Here is a 22,158-nt window from a genome sequence, read left to right on the forward strand (position 1 = left end):
TGAAAGATTTTCAGACACTGTAGTTTAAGAGTTGGCAGTTAATTGATTTCTCCATTACTTTGGAAAGAGTAGAAGTAATCGCAATGGGATGATAATTGGATGAAAGGGATTTGTCACCCTATTTAGGACTGACTGGATATGAGCAAATTTCCAAGCAGAAGTAAAAACAAAACCTTTGGAACATGATAGTGAAAAAAGATGACACAAAACAGGAGTAGGTCCAGGGGCACAAGTTTTGAGAACAAATGGAGAAATACCACCAGGACCTGGAGCTTTCTTAGCATCAGATTCATCAAAATCGTTCTGATGTCCTCTTGACGGAAGACCACAGGAGGCACTGAATGGAGTGTACTGGGAATGGTTTGAGGTGATTTACCAAGATCATCAATACATGAGTTGGAAGAAAAATACGATGCTAGCAGGTCAGCTTTATCCTTGGTTGAAGTGGAATCATCTAGATTAGATAGAGATGGGAACAGAGATGGGCAAAAATTGCCGCCAATAGCTTTGGCAAGAGACCAGAATGTTCAGTTACCACTTGGACAAGAAGAAAGTTTTCTACTCTTAGCCTGTTCAAAACCTGTTTGGACTGTTTCATAACTACTTTACAAAGTACAGTTTAAATAATACTTAATAATAATTTTTATTATTATGCAATGTCTTTTATAAAAACGTAGTACTGGAAATATTTTATAATAAAAATTTAGAAATATTATGCGATTTCAGAGAATATAGGTGTAGTGGTTCACGAGTCAAAAAAGGTTCGGAACCGCTGCGTCAAATCATTCCACTGTAATTATCGCTCAGCTATTGAGCAAAGCAGAAGATCGACAACAAATATTAATAAAGAAGTAAATTGTATATGGCAATTTTTAGAATAAATTTTTCTTGAATATTTGTATAATAATTTTTTTATGTAACCTGTGATTATTGTGTACCTTTTCTAGAAGAGGTTGTTTTTTTTATGTAATATTTGTTTTTATATTGTAGAATGTTTTGTGATAGTTTTTGTGATAGGGGAAATATGTAATGTTATTTTTTATTTGCAATATTAAAATTTTAGTATAAAAAAAAATGTATCCATTATATTTCCCTAGTTGTTAAAAAAAAAAGGGAGACAAATTAAAAAGTGGAGCGTGTATCAAGCACGCATGGTAGATGGTTTTTATGTGAATCCTTCGTGTTTCTTTTAGGTATTTTGATTTGTATATTGATTACGAAATAAAAGTGCTTTTGTATTGTAAATATTTTATTGAACATTCGCAAATTTTTATAATTTCTGGAAGACAAGATGCAATGGATTTATGATAACTAAAGTAATTGATATGTACCTGTGATTGCAACATATCTAAATGTCTAAAAAACAGCGTCAACTGAATTACCGATCTTGTAGCTGAAACGACATATGCAGCCGTTCTGGGCACCTAACAATGGAATGTCACGAAAATGCGAGACGAAAAAAATAAATCGTTGACAAATATTTGTATTGTTACAGTCATACTTACTTTGGGAAGTATGATTGTGACATCATATTATTAAAAAAATTCTAAAAACCTAGAACTCGAGATACTATCATATCCAGCTATCATCGTAAAGAGGGGGCGAATGATGACCAGCCTGATTCGAGATAGATATCATACCGGTCACGAAAAATGCGTCACGTGCTCTAATCACACTACTAGTGAGTGCTCGGCGCAGACTAGTAGCACAGAGTAGTAACATATCTTACTTCTCTGTGACTAGTAGTGTGAACGTGGGAAGCGCCTCTGGGGGATGATGCAGATAAAGTCATTTCCGTGCAGTCATCCGCAGGAGCCCATTGTTAAAATATTCACAGCTCACCACTGCCCAAGGGTGTCAAATTTTAAAGGGTTTAACTGCAAACTGTTTTTCACCACTAAAATGGCTAGTGAAAAGTGTGGGGGTGGAACCAACAACCCAGTCATAAGGCCCTTGTGTTTTAGGTAGCACCTTTCTCAGGCATTATCACTTTGTTGCACTGGAGAAGGAAGTCAAGTGGATGGAATGAACCCTTCATGGCAGTTAATCTGTATGAGGGGGGAGGATTTCTCTCTCTCATTATTACCTTTCCATATCATTCAAATTTCAGTTTTATTTTATTAAATAACTGTTTTTATGGTTTTCTTTAATTTATCATATATGATGTAAAATAGTTAATTTTTCTGGGTTTATATATATATATATATATATATATATACAGCCACTGTCTGGCTTATGTAATACTCAACTTATGGAAATTTGAATTTACATAATTTTTTGCTTGCCGGTGCAAACTTAAAAAAATCTTGGAAAGGTATTTTGCATCCTGTAGGAATAAATGGAGGTATTGTGAAAATACTGTAATGTGAACCCAATAACACATTGATTTTTTTGGTAATTCGTTCCAAGACCGCATAAGTTGAAATTTTCCCTATATAAGCTATTTATCTCTCTAAAAGGTCATTTTTATAATGGAAATTGCACTACACTTTCATCGTTATTATATGTTCCATTATAAGAATCAATTTTGAATGCCTTTGTGATATTTTTCTAAAACACATTTCTGGAAGTCACATTTCATGATTGGACTTTTCTGTTAGCACAATCTATTATAAACGAGTAGTAATCTCGATCTTATTGCATTTGCGATAATCCCGATAACTGGAATTCTGCGAGTTTTTACGTTATGGTATTATGGTGAATTGAATTCCCCATCACTGAAATCTTCAATCATATAAAAAAACCTAAATTTTCAGAACCTTCTCTTCATTCCTATTTACTTATTACAATGGTGAAGGGAAAGGGATCAGCAGAAAGTGCAAGTGCTGGCAGTGCTAGGAAACAAAACAAAATAGATTTAGAAATGAAGATGATTAATTAAGAAGTACGAAGCAGGACAAAATTTGTCATCTATTGCATGGAATTAGGTCTCACTGCGTCAACAGCGAATACTATTTTAAGAGACAGTGTGCGCATAAAAGAACATGTCAAAGGATCAATGCACTTAAGATCAACAGTGATCACAAAACAGCGTTCAGGTGTTAGATCGAAGATGGAACAGCTGCTAATAATATGGATGGAAAATCAGATTCAGAAGCAAGTGCCCTGGAGTCCAATGGCCATTCAAGCAAAAGCAAGAAGTATTTATGAAGATATTAAGGATAATTGCGGCGAACCCCAAGCCAAGTTCGTGGCAAGCAAAGGTGGTTTAATAGGTTCAAGCATTGCGCTGGTTTCCAAAACATTAAAGTATGTGGTGAAGTCGCCAGTGTCAATTCTGCAGCTGCAGAGAAATTTTGTGATGTGTTGGAAAAAACTCCTTCTAAATCTCCACAGCACTTAACTTCTGCAGCGGTGTGCTTATCAGCTGGAGTTAATTCTGGCAACGATGCTCGAAAGGTAAAACTTGCTGACGTTATACTTGTCTCCTCTCTCTTTTTGTAATTTTAGTATTTTGAAATTTTTGTAATTTTGTACACTTTTGTAATTTTTCCTGTGCATGAGATAAAAAAATTGAATAAATAATTCTATTTACATGTTTGTTGAACATTTGTTTTTTGCTTCAATCAAATTTGCGAGTGCTACATAAGCATTAAGGGAAATTCCGACTTACGTAGAGTCCTGTGGAACACAACCCTTACGTAAGTCGGGGAGTGGCTGTATCTTATGTTAATATATCTAACATAATTATAGTCAGGGCTCCACATCCACTTGTTACGGCCAAGTTATCAGAGACAAGTGGGGAGTGATTTTTCAGTTTAACCTTAATTTTATCTTAATTTTTTTCATTTTAAAACATCATCTCATTCACTGTCAAGTTATCTGATCACAGGTGGCCACCAACAAATTTATTAAAGAAGTTTTATTTCCAATCAGGAGATAGTATCTTATGTAATTAATTTAATAAGCTAATTCCTTTGTAGACTGTTTTCCTCCTACTAAAAGTTAGTTTGCACAAAGATACGCTCAAAGATATATACCTCACACCGTGTAATCCTCATCTTGTTTACAGGCGCAATATGGCCTAAGTAGCCCTTGCGCCAGAAATAACCATACCAATACCAAAAAATATATACCTCGTTGCTGTTTTTGAAAGGTGAAGTAATTCCAAAATACGACCCCAGGTAGCATTATTTATCTCTCACCCTCTTAACGTTTAAGTATGCACAAAATTGTAATAGAGTGTTCGCATAAGTTTATATTCACAATTCACAATATGAATTGTTTGTTTGTTTATAGGCTTTATGGTGCAAGGGCAGCAAAGCCATAATGCATCGACAATATGAATTAACTCAGTGTAATCATATACTTGAATATTTTACATAATGAAAAGGCTATTTAATACTGTTATTTACAAAAATAAAATTATCTTGCAAAGACGAGTTGCTGGAGGGGAAAGTGAGGTAGGGGGCTTGAAGGAGGGAGGAATATTGCCAGATCACGTAACTGACACTGAATCATGAAAAGTGAGTTTGGCTCCGTAGCAAGTGTTAACTACAGTCAGTCCTCGTATAGCACGATAGTTGTGTTCCTAGAAACCCTCGTGCAATGCAAAATCGTGCAATATAAACAACAGGTCCTATGGGAAAAATAGGGTTAGGTGCCGACCACCCAAGATTGAACACGTATTTGTAAATTTATAAAATACTTACGTATTTTATTATGACTATTATGTAATAAAATATTGCTAATGCTTTTGCTTCTATCGTAAGCAAACTTGTTTTTTGTTTGATTTTCTATCCAAACAGATGACAGCCATCATCTGTTTGGATAGAAAATGTAGCAACTGAATAAACAATACCATAAAGACAGAGAGATACACTATTAACACCTCACATTTTACTAAAGCACATTTCTAGGGGTTACTACCATAAAACAATAAAAACAATTTCCAGTTGCATTTCTGCTAGTGGAATCTGTTATAAACTGGTAGTAAACTCGATCTAATTGCATTTGCGATTATACCGATAGCTGGAATTTTGACCAAGTTATTATGGTGAAACGTGTTTCCCCTTCACTGATATAAAAAACATAAATACATTTTCAGAATCTTCTCTTCATTCCTATCGTGTTGCGTTCGGTTGGGGTGATTCCGTGTTCGACTACCATTCCTTGTAAACACAAAGGAGAATCGTGCATAAGCGAATTCGGTTCGTGTTAAATAAGATATCGTTCCCCTATTTATAAATCGTGTATGATCAAATTCGTGTAGTGTAAACACGTGTTATACGAGGACTGACTTTACTTTCTTATTGTTTATGGATAACACCACTCTGCACGGTTTTCAATGTTTATAAACTAATAACTGTTTTTAACTCAGTTTTTTATGCTGATTCCACACGTTTTTTTTTTTTTTTCCTATCACATACCATTTTTTCAAAAATCAATTAAAGTTGATGTTGTGTTGTATTATTGAATGCATTAAGTTAGGAGTAAATGCTGAGAATTTGTAAACTAAATCTTCATATGTTGGCAACACTGCCTTCAGTCATTTGTTTCTTGACATTGAGAGCTCCATGCAGGCAGGGTTCTTCGGTGTGTGAGCTCAGTTTATTTTTGAAGTTATCATGTCAAACTTGTGCTGAAAAGTGAGCAAAGTGTCTTTACGCAAGTTTTGAACAATCCAAACTTATTTTGTTATATTTGTGGAAGTTATGTAGTCCTCAAGCAAAGGCAAGGTATTACAGAATTTGTAAAAAAATGTGTACTGTGCATATTTTGGAGTGAAACTCTGTGACCAAGATAAACAGTGGGCTTCACAGAGTTTGCCAAACCTGTGTTAAAGCATTGAGATTGTGGAAAAATGGCAAAAAGAAGGCTATGCTATTTTTATTCCCACGATTTGGCAGTTGCCTACAAACCACTGTGCTGACTGTTACTTTTCCTTAGCTAATGTAGAGAGATACAATGCAAAGAGTAAGAATGGCATCTTCTAATATTCCATTGCCATTAGACGACTCCCACATGGAGAACCTGCCGAATCTGTGCCCTCCACTTATATTGGAGAACATAGCACAGAGAGTACTGAAAATGAAGCTTCTGAAGATGAAACTGAAGTCTACGTGCCTGGAGACATTAAGCCCAGCCCTCAACTGTCGTTGACAAATATTAAATATGAAGAACATGATTAGTTGGTCTGTGCTGACTTTAAAGTGATAGGCATGTTACTCGGACAGCACAAAACAAAAATGGCTACACAAAAATGCCTTTCTTTTTGTATGAATGGGTCAGTCGGGCAAGGAGTAAGCACTGGGATGTCAAGGTCTGGCCAAAGAGGGGCAGTTTGTTGCCTGGATCAAAGAACATGGTCTATAAACCACTGGTAGGCCTCCTTGCACATCAAACTGGGTTTGCTGAAACAATTTGTGAAAGCCTGTATCTCAGGAAGGTCCCTGCTTCAACTACATTTGTATTAAATTCTCACTGATCACCCAAGAGAAGCAAGCTAAAACAAGGTATTTTTGTTGGACCTCAAAATCTGCAAACTGATGAGGGACTGAGATTATGAGGGAACCATGAATAAAAGAGAAAAACAGGCAGCTTCCAGTCTGTTGCTGAGTGCTTCTTAGAGAACAAGGATCCAGACTACAAGAATATAGTTGAAAATATGTTGGCAAACTTCAAGAAGCTGGGCTGCAACATGAGTGGCAAGGTACTTTTTACACTCTCACATCAATTACTTCCCAGAAAATCTAAGAAGTGTTAGTGAAGAACAGGTTGAGAGGTTTCATCAGGACATAAAAGACATGGAGATGAGGTACCGTGGGAGGTGGAATGTTAACATGATGGCTGACTGTTGCTGGAGGCTGAAGAGGGACTGTAAGGTAGAAGGATTTGCAAGAAACTCAAAGAAAAAAAAATTTGATTCATCATAGATCAGTTTTTAAAATGAGAGGTGAGTGTTTAGAGGACTTTTTACCACACTGCCCTTTTTAATATAGTTTTCAAAGTGTATTTAAATATAAAAGTCTGGTAAAAGTTTCATTTCATTTCATTAAAATTTCGGTGCACAAATTCTGCCAAAATTAATAAAAATTTATGAAAAATCAAATTTTCTTTTGCAGTTTTTAAAGAAACCTGATGTGATGGAACCAAATGAAAGTCATTTTTGAAACCCACATCAGAAACACCCTTTTCTGAGAAAACATCAGTGAATTTTTTTCAAAATATAGAGTAGTGTAATTTATGTAAATTTACCTTTTGTTATGATCGATGAATGAAAGGAAACAAACTGAACTTTTTAGTTTTGTGAACTGGCAAAACTGAAAGCGAAGGTAAGGGATCAGGAAGTGTTAAAAACATTGGAGAAAATAGTTCTGTTGTGTCATCAAATAAAAAACAATCATGCAAGACATGCTTTCCTAGACAAATGGCTCAAGAAATTCAAGTGGTTGTGCTATGAAGAAGAAATTGCATTTTGTAATGTAGGTAAAAAATATCCTAGGGCTGGTGACATTAACTCTAGATTTATTAACTCTATGACATTAACTCTAGATAGTTCTCATATATTTGAAAAAAATATATGAGAACGCTACCTCCTTTATTAGACTAGACAGTAGCAAATTTAAAATTGAGAAAGGAGTTCGACAAGGAGACACAATATCTCCGAAGCTGTTTACTGCTGCCCTTGAGGAAGCTTTCAGAAGATTAGACTGGTCCCAGAAAGGAGTCAACGTGAATGGAGAGTACCTAAACCATTTACAATTTGCAGATGACATTGTGGTCATAAGCCACGATCCCAAAGAATTAGAGGAAAATCAATCAGTTATGCACAGTTAGTAAGGATTTTGGACTAAAGATGAATATGACTAAAACAAAAGTAATGATGAACAAGTATGCCACAGAAAGGGACATAATGATTGAAGGAGCAGTAATTGAAAATGTGGAGTCATATACTTATCTGGGACAATTTATTAGCTGTAATAATGATAAATGGCTGGAAGTCAAGAGAAGAATAAATTTTGGATGGATAGCATTCAGGAAATATAGTCACATACTGAAGAGCAATATCCCAGTTTGTCTGAAACATAAAATAATGAATCAATGTATACTCCCCACCACGACTTATGGAAGTGAAACTTGAGCACTCACCAAAAGAATGGAAGAGAAGCTGAGCACTACACAGCGAAGAATGGAACGAATTATATTGGGAATCAGACTGAGATAAGAGGAGAAACACATGGATTAGGCAGCAAGCTCAAGTAAAGGACATTCTTATCAAAACTGAAATGGTCTTGGGCAGGACACATAGCTCGAAGACATGGTGACAGATGGACTAAGAAAATAACAGAATGGCAGCCAAAAGGAGCTAGAAGAAAACCTGGAAGACAACGGCGAAGATAGATAGATGAAATTCATGAGTTTCAAAACAGAAGGAACTGGAAAGTTGCTGGAGAGGCCTTCATCCTGCAGTGAATTGAAAATGGCTGATGATGATGATGTATGGGCTTCTGGTAGACTTTTTTTTGTAGAATTTGGAAAAACTAATACTGTGTACATAAATACTTTTAACCTTTTGCAGTTCAGAATTATTTTCTGTCTACCTCAAATAGTCAAACTCTTTAAAAAAAAAAAAAAAAAAAAATTAAATATGATGTTCAAAAATTATTTATTTTTAGGTTTTTACGAGCTCTCAGAATCCCAGGTTTGAAAATCTTTCAAAATCCTGCAATCCTAGTTTGCTTGGAGTGTATTTCACAATAGAAAACTGTGGACTTTCTTCTTATTTGGATTGTCATGTTTCACCAAAATGAAGACGGACATTCAATGTCTTCTGCATTTGAACTCAACAGCCTTTTTCTGAAAGAATGCTCTTATTTCTGACATCTAATCAAAGCAGTTTCGAAAGAAGTTGCTGAACAAGCAATATCTTTTGAAACTGCTTATGATGAAGGTCCTTTTGAGATATATAGCTGTCACATTCATTAAGATGAAACTATTCAGAACTGAAACTTCTAAAAGTCAGAAAAACAATTTCATCTATCATTTCTTTGATTTCTAACCGGATGAGCAACTAGCACTGTAATGGCCAGCTATGTCTACAGCACCCACATATTTGCAAGAAATAAGAGTGCAGTATACAGAGGGTGGGAGGTGGGTGGGCTCCTAGCATTATTTCTGTTGTTACTTCAGTTTTGGTATTATAAAAAGCATATGTATTGTTTTTTTTTGTCTTTCTATGCTTTTTTTTTTTTTTTTATCTCTCTTTTCAAAAACCAACAATTCTGTGCTTTTCAGTCTTCTTTGTGGTCCTCCACTCTGATGGAGACCACAAAGAACACTGAAAGGGATTACCATTTCTGATGGTAATCCCTTTCAGTGTTCAATTTTTTTTTTTTTTTTTTTGCTTTACTCTTACTTTCATTTTACACTGACATTATGTCTTCCTCACTTTTGTAAGGATTGTTTATCTAAAATTTGCCATTACCACAGATATCCACGAGGAAATAACCTTTCTTCAAAACTTATCTCCTAGTGTAATGAATTGATTAATTTCCAAAGCAATGTTAATCATATTGAGTGTCTTCTCCTGAGAGGAGGAGGACGACCATATAATGATGCATGATGCATTGCTTGTCAGCATTTTCTTGAGTCAGCCATTAATAGACAGCTGCAGGCATGGCAAGCTGCAATAAACATCACTTCATTATTTCTCAAACCAGCACTCTATTTTTTTTAAACTGCAAATTAGAAATACAAATTTTACTAACTTACCTCCATTTTCCTAACCTAACTGGACATAAGTTAAATCAGAAAAAATAAAAGATGAGGACAAGAATACATATCTAAAGCAATCCTTATAAAGATATGAAAAATCTGCATAAATCTTGTTCGACTGAACACTGAACATGTGATACAGACTGATATTAGTGTTCATTGGCTTTCAATAATTAAAACTGACAGATGGGCGTCTTCTGTTCTAGATTGTTGTTTGTTTGTTATTTGGTTTTAGGAGCATTAGCAACTAAGGCCATATTGCTCCGGGCTATGCGGTGGTCATTCCCTGACCTTTCTGCATCCTCCGTATTTGGTGGTGACGGGCTCGAACTCCGGTTTAATCAAGAAGCGTGTGCTATGCACTACTGCTCCTTCCCACCTGGCTAGGGAGACGCCTCTGTTCTAGACTTGTGGCATGAATATGAAAGTGACTTTTACCATTTTGCCAGAGATTTCATGTGACTGGCTGAGTAACGTAGTTGATTTTATTATTATTAGCCATATGGTGCAAGGAAGCCTGAGGCTTATGTTGCACCAGCCAAAAAAAAAAAAAAAAATTCCCCGAGTTACCCTGAGAGAGAGAGTCAGAAGTAGAAAGGAATCTATCAAGAAAGAGAAGAATGGTGATATCCAGCTCTTATTTGTCACTGGCTTTCGCTAATCACAAATGACTGCTGGTGTCTCCTGTTTTAGCTAATGCAAAGTCAATACTTTTGCCAAGGATTTTAGGATGGGGGAGAAATTCACTGAGTGGCTTTCAAAAATCAAAAAGAACATGATACACTTTGCTGATAATCAAACTCTTGCCATGAATTGACATGTGGATGTGTGGGAAGTGAATAGGAGAAGAATTCACTGAGCAGATTTCAGAACCATTTCAAAACTTCACACTCTTTGTGCACAATTTTGTTAAGAGTTTTGAAACTGTTCTAAAAGCTGAACAATTAAAAACTGCACTCTATATCAAAGTAAGGGCCTGGGATCCCAAATTTATCAAAGAAACTTGCTAACGATACATTCTACATACTTATATTATTCATAGGCATTGATGTTGCCAATGAGTTGCCCATTTTCCCTTGTTTCTTCCTTTTCTTTATTTTAATAAATTTTTATTACTTATTTTGCAGTTAAAAGAAGACAATACACTCGCTTGTAGTATGAAACTAACAAATGTTGAATGCAGTTTTCCATGCCTGCACTGTGCTATCAACGGAGCTGGCTGTACAAAAAAAAAAAAAAAAAAAAAATATCACACCACTTTGTATAACAAGAATAAAAACTATCAAGAAATGAATCTAACTAGATAAACACAAATTCAAAAAAGAATTTGTGTAAATTCTTTACAAATTTACACAAATTTGTAAAGGATAAACACAAATGTTCCTGTAGAAAAGGGAACACTTTTCTCAGAAACATGCTTAAGCAATTAAGAATGAATCAAAGAACAGTTAATGATCCTGATCAGGATGCTGACAAACTGAATAGAAATTTTGCATCTATGTTCACACACGAGCAAATTTTTATTTGCTCGTGTGTGAACTTATTTTGCTACCTCTCTCACTAATTATAGTGAGAGAGGTAGCAAAAGAGGGTCAGCAAACCTTTAGCCATAATTATGAGAGCAGATTTCATTTCAAGGGAGGAACCCATGTACTGGAGTTTTGCGAATGTATCACTAATTCCCAAAGGAGGATTAAAGAGTGAAGTGAGTAATTACTGACCTGAAAGTTTGAATTCTGTTCCAAGAGAAAATAGAGGAGTCACTGGTTAAAGAAGTAATGCAGTTATTATGGCAGCCACAGCATGGATTTGTTAAGGGGAAATTTTACTTTACCAATCTGATTGGACACTATGATCCAATAACAAAGGAAATGGATGCAAAAAATAATTTTGACATCATATACTAAAGATTTCAAAAATGCTTTTGATACTGTTTCACACAAAAGACTGCTGTACAAATTCAAGCTGTGTGACATTAAGAGCAAGTTACTACTGTGGATAAAGGGACAATTGAGTGGGACAAGACAGAGAATGGTTATCAATGGGTACTGCTCTCCTTGGACTAATGTTATTAGTAGAGTCCCCCAAGGTTCAATGTTAGGCCTGTTGCAGTTTTCAATATTTATTAAAGATATTGAAATATTAATATTTCTTAATGGCATACTACTGCAACAAGATCTAGAAAAATTCGGCAGATGGGCTGAGAATGGGAAATTGAAGTTCGATATTGATAAATGAGAGGATTTGCATATGAGTAGAAGTAATCAATGAATAATATACCAATTGTGTGATATAACATTCAAGGTAGTAGAGAATAAAAAATACCTGGGGTAATTTTGCAATTAGACATGAAGTTTTCTGAGTGGTGCAGACAGGCTGCCAGGACAGCTCTTGGGGTTTTGTCAATGATATATACAGGAATTTTACCAGCAGGGATAAGGAGGTGATTATCACATTGTACAAGGCAATGGTTATACCACATTTTAGAAAGGATCTTGTGATCTGTTGGAATACATGCAGAGAAGAACAGCAAGATTAGTGAGGGTAATAAAAGGGCACTCTTAGCAGGAAAGGATTCAGTTTTGCAAATTGCAGCATTTGGAAACTGTGGGATCTAAATGAGGTATTAAGACTTTAAAATGGAGAGTAAGGCTAGATGCTTACTCGATCCTTACTCTTTCTCAGAAAACACACATAAGGGGACATAAACTGAAAAGTGCCAGATGTGTGAAAATTTGATTTCGGCGAGAGAGAGTAACTGATTGTTAGAACAATCCATCTGGTGTTGTGGTAATGGGTAGTTGGAATAAATTTATGGAAGTCTTAGATAAATTATTAGAGGAAATGGACATTTGAGGTGGATAGTGTTTTTTTTTTTTTTAACTGGCTGATCCTGTATAAGATTTCTTCCTTGCATCATCTGCACCACTAATACTAATACTATTTTTTTTTTTTTTTTTTGCACAACTGATTAGTACCACTCAAAAGAAGACTATAAATAAATGCTATATAAATTTCTGACTACCAGATCAGAAAAGTTGACAATAAATCATGAATACAATTGTTAATATTTAGCAGTCATGAGCTTGAACAACAGTCCACTCAAAGAGTGCGTGCTACTGCACCTCATAACCACTCAGCTACCAGCAAATATGACAGTATCACTTTCACTGTGAAATGAAATGCTAAATTTATTTTTTCATTTATTTCTATGCAGTGTGGACTGCCCATATGCTTCTTTGCTTGCAAATGCTGATTATTTCAATGAATATTTTGCATCATCTCCTGCAACTTGAATTTGAAAATTCACACCTACATACAATACACAAAGCAAACAGGTCTCAGATTTTAGAATGTACAGAAAATATTGTGTATATACCTTCACATATTTCTTTAACATCTTATTGAACAACATTGTTAATTAGTTTTGCACTACACTCACACACATGCAAAATATAAACAATATCGTGGAAAATATTAAGAATATTCCATACACAATGCAGAACAGGTAAAGTGTTTCCTGAATTCTATGGACTTCACGTAATGTAGATATATGTTATGGTCAATTCATTAACAAACAAAAATTAGAAGAATATTTTAAAAATATCAAGTTAATGGGACAAAATATGCAAATGGCAGCAAGTTAAAGTTAATTGGTAGAAAGTTAAAATTCAGTCAACAACAAAGGGTGAAGTCCGTATTTACATTGGTGTTCAAAGAAATCACATCACCTAGGAATTTCACATTTCTAACCCTTTTTCACGATGGTATATTACATTAATGACTAGCATCACAAATAGAAATATAAACAAATGATATTTATTAATAGTTAAGGCAAAGCTAAATAATATTTGGTAGGTGCTCTCAAAATATTCCAAAATGAGCATTTGCAACCTTTATACAACAGTTTTGGTAAACAAGAATTATGGCTGAAATGTTATCATTTCAGCCATAATTGAAAAGTTCACCAGGTGCAAACTAATATTTAGTTGAACCGCCTCTGGCCCTGATGACAGCAGCACACCCTCGAGGCATTGACAAGACCAATTTCCGAAGATAATCAACTGATAGTTCGTGGTTCCAAACACGAATTATGGCTTCCTGAAGTTCACGAAGGGTCTTTGGTTTCTTTCGGGCAACTGCAGATTCCACACAATGCCAACGGTTTTCTATAGGATTCAGGTCCGGGCTGTTTCCTGGCCAGCTAAGAGTTGTAATGGACCGTTCTTCCAATCATTTTTTCACCTGTAAGAAATGTAAGTACATTACTGTCGAATCTCTAATGCAGAAATGAAGCTAAAGTAACTACAGAAGTGTCTACTTACACTTTTTGTCTGATGACAAGGAGTAGAGTCATCCTAAAAGATGCACTTACTTGGCAGGTTGAAATGGTCTCTAATGGTTGGCAGCAATTGCCTTCCAATATAGCCAGGTATCCATTGGCATTTATGGAATCTTTTATAAACTACAGGTGACCTGCTCCGCGATACAAAATGCACCCCCATATTATTTGGCCGGTAGGGAATTTCACTGTAGACACCATACAGTCTGGATGGTATTCTTCACTATGTCTACGTTGAAGTGTTTGTCTCCCATCAGAGCCATGCAGGTTGAATTTCTTCTCATCCAAGAATATGACTGACTTCCACTGCTCCGGGGATACATTTGACTTGCTCCTTACACCAAATTAATTGGGCCCTTTTCATTTTTTGTGTGAGAAGGGGCTTCTTCTTAGGTGACGGGCTACAAGTCCATTTTTGAAGAGGCATCTTCTGACTCTTACTGCACTTGCTACCACTCCTGTATGTTCTTCCCATTCTCTTTTCAGCTCAGACGAAAAGCTTTATGGTTTTTAAGACATAAGCACTTCAAAACACGGTTTTGAGTTTGGAAAGAAATCTACTCACTGTCAACTGATTACAAGACACTCTATAAGCAACATGACAGGAAGAACATCCTTCCTCGCATAAAGCAACAAAAGCACTCTTTCTTTGTGGTGTCAACTGCACTTAACTTGCCATCCTGACACAAGCAAGGAATGACTGCAACTCTTGTAGAGCATGCTTATATAGCTGAAGGTAACAGCTAATGCAATCTGTAAGAAATGCTGCCACATACTTACGTTATTTGAACGACAATTACAATTTTAAGGGGTGATGCATTTTCTTTGAACACCAGTGTATGTGTGAAATGGAGTAAATGACAAAACATTTTTTAGGATACTCTAAAAATTACAATATAACATGAAAATTAAAGAATAACAAACAATTTAAAAGAGGGGGAATTCATTACACTTTAATATTAACCCAACAACAGCAGCAGCAGCACCATCAAATTTTCTTTTTTATTTCTGTGATCCATGATGGAGAAATGGTACCCAGTTCACTGGGATACTGCCAAGACAGGAGATTACTGCTAGTTTCTTAACAGGGAAAGCAAAATAGACTATAAGAAAAACATTGTGGCGAACATTTCTAACAAAACAGAATGTACGTAATGCATTATATGTTTGATTAAAGTATTTTGAAATGAATAAGACCCATTAATAAGATAGCATATGTATTGTTGTGTGATATTTGAAATTAGCTGTCCATTAAGTTACTAAAATTTAAGTATATTTTTTGATCGAGACATGATAAAGTCATAATTTTGGAATCAGCAGTCAATTTCCTTTAGAATCTACAACTTTTTCTCTGAAGGTACAATTTTTTTTTTCCCTGTTGGCTAATGTAATTAAATACAGAATAAATAGAACTCAACTTCTGCAGCAGTGGCAGAAACCATCCAACAAGAAATGCATTTATTTACAATTACACCGAAAAAGCAATATAAAAAATAATACAAAATGGAAGGCAAAAATAATGGACTGTGGCACCTAGCTTCTCAGACTCATTTTACGCATGATTCGGACCAAAAAATTCATTTCTTCAAAGGCAACTAAAGTAAGACTGTTGTATAATTGTGAGTGCAGAGAGAAAGAGTAGCCACTAATCTTTAACTGACAATTAATGTGGATTATTATTATTATTATTAGCCATATAGTTAGTGCAAGGAAGTAGAAGAGAATCACCAAGAAAGAGAAGAATGATGATATCCAGCTCAGGACCCTGGGTGTGCCAAGCCCATACTCACCCGATGTGAGCCCCTGGGGTTAATTTGTTTCACTGAAAAGCCTGTCAGGCAAGCACCTGTTAACTGCACTATAGATGATGATTAAATGATTTGATCAATTAAAAAGGAAAAAAAAAAAGTAAAAGAAAACCTCTCATAAATTAAGTTACCTGCACTGAGTAGGATGTTATTTGCTGAAGGATGCCAAAGAACTGTTCCAACCCTTCTCTGATGACCAGCTAATTCGACTACAGGATCGACAAGAGTGCGTGTGAGTCCACCTTCAGGTATTTGCCATGCTCTAACAGTGCCATCTTCTGATGCACTAGCAATTACATTATCATTAAATGGACACCAAGCAATATCAAGGACAGGACCTTTATGACCAGCAACAAGAGGATAACTGACATCAATTCTTCCAGTCTGAAAATATCTTCATGAGTATTTTCAACAGCAATAATAATGATATAGGAGTTTTTAATTTATTTTTTATTGCAGGTTCCTGATGTGAACTGCCATGCTTCTAAGTAGATAAGAGGTCTGCTGCTTCTTTTACATTTTGCCAAAGTACAAGTACAACACTCTGCAGTGCCCACTTTGTTTTGCCGTGCATGGCAAAACACAAAGTGGATATTGCACACTTGTGGAACAGCAAGTGCCCAAGGGTTTTTGCTAAAAAGTGTGGCACTTGACATCAGGATTCCATGGTGGAGCAACAAAAAAAAAAAAAAAAAAAAACTGTACAATATCTAAAAATAAATGTTAGGAGTGGTATAAACATTCATCAGAACGGCTCACAACACATGAAACATTTTTACCTATCAAAACCAAAACTCCATTTTATTGATATAATAACATTAGGAGTAACATTACTCTGTTTACTTTCTCACAGATAACATTTGATAATAAGCTCCGATAAAAACTGAATCTACACAAAAACAACTTTGAGGTGTGTGTGTGTGTGTGTGTGTGTGTGTGTGAACTGGAACATGAGACACCATAAGTAATGTATTTTACATCTGTAGGAATAGTTTTTCCCCACTTTGTGGATGGCATATGCACAGACAGTAATTTTGGCTTGGTCTATGGCCCCTAGCAACTGACAGACATGTTTTGCACCTGCAATACATTGATAAAATCAATATCTTTATTTTATTGATGCATTGCTATTCTTGTGTAAGTGCTTATTCCAGCTGATATGCACTGGCCAGTTCAGATGAGCTGAACTGGCCAGTGCATATCAGCATTGGCCAAGTCCATCTAGGGCATTCAGGACATGTTCAGTGGAATTCAGGTTTTGTGGGGGGGGGGGGCATGCAGGCTAATCCATATGGACAATCCCCCATCTTCCAAAGTACTGGAGACCAGCTGTGCCCTATGGCATTGAGCATTGGCATACGACAGAACAAACTCTTTGCCTACAGCAACAGGGCAGGACCATGGGTTACAGGATCTCATCTGTATACTTGTTTGCAGTCAGATTCCCTTCCTGATGATGTGCCACCCCATACCAGCAATCCACCACCAAACTGACTATGCACCTATGCATATACAGGGTTATCCTAAGTTCTCTGTCACATTACACTGGAACCCAACAAGGAGCAGACTATGTACTATAGTTGGACTCATCAGTGAAGGGCACACACTGCCATTCCTCATCAGTCCACTTACAATGCTCAAGTGTCAGTGTCCACATTCTTATGGGCCTATGATATTGGACACGCAATGAAACACATATGTGTTCATTGTTCATTAGGAATAATAAAATTACTACCTACAATTATTTATTTGGGGGGGAGCACCCAATAAGACTTTGCACAAAGGTGCTTAATAAGCATGCAGTGGCCCTGACCACATGCTTATTAACCACCTTGCAACCTTTAGAAAAGCCCCTTTCTCTTGTCTTTGACAGCAGTTATGATGACCCATTTCTGATTCTTGGTCCTTCAGGAGGGCATCCCTTGCTTTGCTTAGCTTAGCTTAGTATTGGACATTTGAGTAATTGAGCCCCAAAATTTTTTTTAGTGACTTAATGTCACCCATTAATAAGCCAAGTTTAGATTAAAGATCAAGCACGCAATAAATATAAATTTTGGTACTGACATCCCCGAGAGTATACTCACAACCATATGTGAGTCATGTCTGTAGAAGCATATTCATGGGCCAACATACATAGTGTGTGGGCTGAAAAATCAGGAATAATTAACAGGGGGAGCCCCCTACTCCTCCATCTCAGTATGGCTAAATACAGTCTCGATAGAAATGAACCTTATAAATTCCTCCAATCATTAACAGAACAGAACACAGACCCCCTCCAAGTTGTCACAGAAGGCACAACTTGGGCATAGAAATATATTATAATCAGCAAGTAATAGTTTGTGCAAGGGAAGAGAGTGTAACCGACAATCCAAAAGCAATTTCCCCAAGAGATAAATCATCCCGAGACATGTTATGCAAGCTATTTCTAGTTAAAATAATATGTAGACAAAGTATCAAATGATCCAAAAGTTCATTACAAAGGCTCTAAAGTTTTTAACACCAATTGGAAACTTCTGCTAATGACTATCATAACTTAACACTAACACCTCTCTGTTCTCTATCACACAAATGTTCAGTTTCGGCTGTAAGCCTTTTCTATAGATATTTCCATGGGCACTATTCTTCAAAATGACACAATGTATTTCCGCCTCTCTCTTCCAAACTACTCTTCAACTCCAAACCCACAGAATTAACCTTTCCTCTTCTTTTTCTGTTGTTTGGAACAACTATCTTTCTTCAGAAGTCCAAAAAACAACCTTAAACCCATGCACGGTACATTAGCATTAGTAGAGGCATATGATGCAAGAAAGCAAGCTTATGCAGCATCAGCCAAAAAATAAAAAAAATAAATAAAAAAAAAACGCTCCCATTTCACCCCTCCGTGCCAAATACCTGCCCAGCTCAGCTTTAAATTTATTTAGGCTATCAATTTCCACAACAAAGGATGGAAGTCTGTTTCACCAACCAACTACCTGCTGGCTAAAGGAAAACTTCCGCACATTTATTCTACATCTGTCTTTCCTCAATTTGAATCTATGTCCTCTCAGGTGATTATTCTGAGCAAGAGGAAGTTCGCATCAGCATTGAGCATGCTCAAACCATTCAAAGCTTTACACACTTCAATCAGATCACCTCGCAGGTGCCTAGTCTCCAGACACTGTAATTTGCAAAACTTAAGCCTTTCTTTGTACCAAGTACTATAGGTTCTAATACCTCTCATGCTTGGGGTCTTCATATATATATATAAAAAGGTGTCTTTTGTCTTTTCAACCCATGCATGGTACTAATGGACTGCACATTCTTATGCCTTTTGAATTTGGTATAAGAATGAGGAGTTAAAAAAAAAAAAAAAAAAAAAAGAATGGTTTAAAGTAGTTAAGTAGTACTATTAAAATGCTACTCAACTACCACATACTGTGTTACTGTTCTGTTAAATATACTATTTGTAACTTTACAGAGATATACTTAATGCTGGGTAACATGATACAGAGATAAACTACATGCTGGGTTTTGGCCAAAAATCATTGGCAATGCCACCTACTAATTAAAACAAGTATATCTTCTGAAATATTTTCTTGATTCAAATAATAAGCCCAACTATACGATTGGCAAGATAAAAATGAAATAAAACTTAAAACATAAATAAATAAACAAAAAACCACATCAAAAACTCATTAGCTTCTCTGGAACTAAAAATAGTACACCTGATTTCCAGTCTCTGCACATCTCATTCCCAATTATATTATGCGCCCTTTGAATATCACACATAACGTGACATCACAGTACCTAATCCATTATATAATGATAGGAAAAATTAGTGTGTAAATCTGTCCAATTAGACTGTTTTTGTTATATGTCTGTCTATCTGTCTTGTAAATTACATGAAATTTTTATGGCATTCTTGGAGTAGAAGAGAAAATTTATTTTTTATTTTTTGAGACAAGATGTTTAAATTTTTTTGCTGCTTCCCACAGACTCTTCCCCCCTATGGACACTCTTAATCATACATAACACCTGTCATGCCTAATGCAAGAGCAAATGATATAGGACTATTATAATTTCAAATGTTTACTCTGAATCACTCTGATCTCTACATCAGCATATTTGGGAGGCAACTAGAGGGAGTAATACTCTTGATCTGATTATCAGTAGTGATTCTTCATGCATTAAGAATCTGCAGATAAAGGTACCACTAGGTGGCAGTGATCACAGTGTGCTGAAGTGGGATTTACTCAAAGCAGTAACTACCATCAGGGTTAAAGGGAAGGGTTTTTGCTTTCGTAAAGGAGACTACAATGGTCTGAGACAGTATTTAAATTCTATACGGAAGGAACCAACTGATGATGTTACCAACAACAAATTCAAAATGGGAAGCATTCAAAGAATTTATCTTGAAAGCTACAAGGCTTTACATAACAACTAACAAATATTGTTCAAGGTTTAGGCCTAAATGGATGTCAGATGAACTAATGAGACATGTGGCAGAGAAGAAAAATGCATGGCATACATATAAATTAATGGTGACATGGAAGCCTATGATAGATATAAGCTGGTCTGTAATCAAGTCACAAAGGAGATTAGCCAGGCAAAGGCAGACTACGAAAAATCCTTGGCAAAGGATGCAAAGAAAAACAGAAAAGAGTTCTTTACCTATTTAAACTCAAGAAGGAAAGGGATGAATGAGATTGGTCCACTGGATATTGATGGTTCAACAGTTGAGGATCCTGCTCAGGTAGCTAACAATCTAAACGAGTATTTTGCATCTACATTCATGCATGAGGAGTTATTCAGGAAGGAGAATGATGTAGGTAAAGTAAACATTGGAAGTGAGCTGGATGATTTTGTAATAACTGAGAGGAAAGTGGAGGAGAGATTGTTGAGGATAAACATAAAAAAGGCACCTGGGGTGGATGGGATCTATCCAGTTATATTAAAGGAGGCAGCAAAGGAAGTAAGCAAACTCTTAGCCATAATTATGAGATCTTCTTTGGACTCAGGGGAGGTACCCATGGACTGGAGATGTGCAAATGTGATCCCAATTCACAAAAGAGGATCACAGGGCAACCCAAGTAATTATAGACCTGTTAGTTTAACTTCTGTTCCAGGAAAATTAATGGAGGCACTGGTTAAAGAAGCACTGCAGGATCATCTAGACAAGACTTCAGTTATAGCTCGGGTTCTGTTAAGTGAAAGTCTTCCCTGACCAATTTGATTGCATATTATGATGTGGTCACAAAGGAACTGGATGCAGGGAATAACTTTGATATCACATATTTGGATCTTAGAAAGGCTTTTGATACTGTTGCACATGGAAGACTGCTGCACAAATTGGAGCAGTGTGGCATTGGAGGCAAATTGCTTCTATGAATAAAGGTATGGTTGAGTGGACTGTTCATCGTGGACTAATGTTATTAGTGGAGTCCCTCAGGGTTCAGTATTGGGTCCATTGTTGTTTTCTGTATTTATAAATGATACTGATGATGGTATATCAAGCTTAATGTCCAAGTTTTCAGACGATACGAAGGTTGGCAGAGTTGTTAAGGACACTAATGACAGTCGCTGCTGCAACAGGATTTAGTAAAGTTGAGCAGATGGGCTGAGAGGTGGCGAATGATGTTTAACATTGACAAATGTAAAGTACTACATATTGGAAGCAGCAACCCCAGAATGACATATCACCTCTGTGGTACTAACACTGAAAGTGGTAGAGAACGAAAAAAGGACCTGGGGGTAATTGTGCAGGCAGATATGAAGTCTTCCGAGCAGTGCAGACAGTCTGCAAGAGTAGCTCATAGTGTTTTGTTAATGATATACGGAAATTTTTCTAGCAGGGATAAGGAGGTGATTATTCCCTTGTATAAGGCAATGGTCAGGCCACACCTTGAGTACTGTATACAGGTCTGGTAGCCACATTTTAAGAAGAATGTAGAGCTGTTGGAACAAGTACAGAGAAGGGCAACAAGATTAGTGAATGGAACAAAGGGTTGCTCTTACGAAGAAAGGCTTAAATTTTGCAAATTACAGTGTCTGGAGACTAGGCACCTGCAAGGTGATCTGATTGAGGTGTATAAAGCCTTGGGTGGTTTGAGCATGCTCAATGCTGATGGAATTGTTCCTCTTGCTCATAATAATCATTTGAGAGGGCATACATTCAAATTGAGGAAAGATAGATGTGGGGAAGTTTGCCTTTAGCCAGCGGGTGGTTGGTTGGTAGAACAGACTTCCATCCTTTGTTGTTGAAGTTGATAGCCTAAATAAATTTACGGCTGAGCTGGACAGGTACTTGGAACG

At 36.3% G+C, this 22,158-nt stretch overlaps 1 protein-coding gene across 1 annotated transcript in view; it reads right to left on the bottom strand.

The window, feature by feature from the left end:
- Window positions 1–22,158, bottom strand: part of LOC150085985 (coronin-1C-like) — a 239,686-nt gene that overhangs the window by 172,519 nt on the left and 45,009 nt on the right. The window contains exon 3 of the mRNA XM_090374319.1: window positions 15,999–16,251. Within this exon, the coding sequence (XP_090230445.1) occupies window positions 15,999–16,251 (253 nt within the window). The remainder of the gene's footprint in view (window positions 1–15,998; window positions 16,252–22,158) is intronic.

The sequence above is a fragment of the Mastigoproctus giganteus genome, chromosome 5 (assembly GCF_048544385.1).
Source record: "Mastigoproctus giganteus isolate SK-2022 chromosome 5, ASM4854438v1, whole genome shotgun sequence".
Lineage (NCBI taxonomy): Eukaryota > Metazoa > Arthropoda > Arachnida > Uropygi > Thelyphonidae > Mastigoproctus > Mastigoproctus giganteus.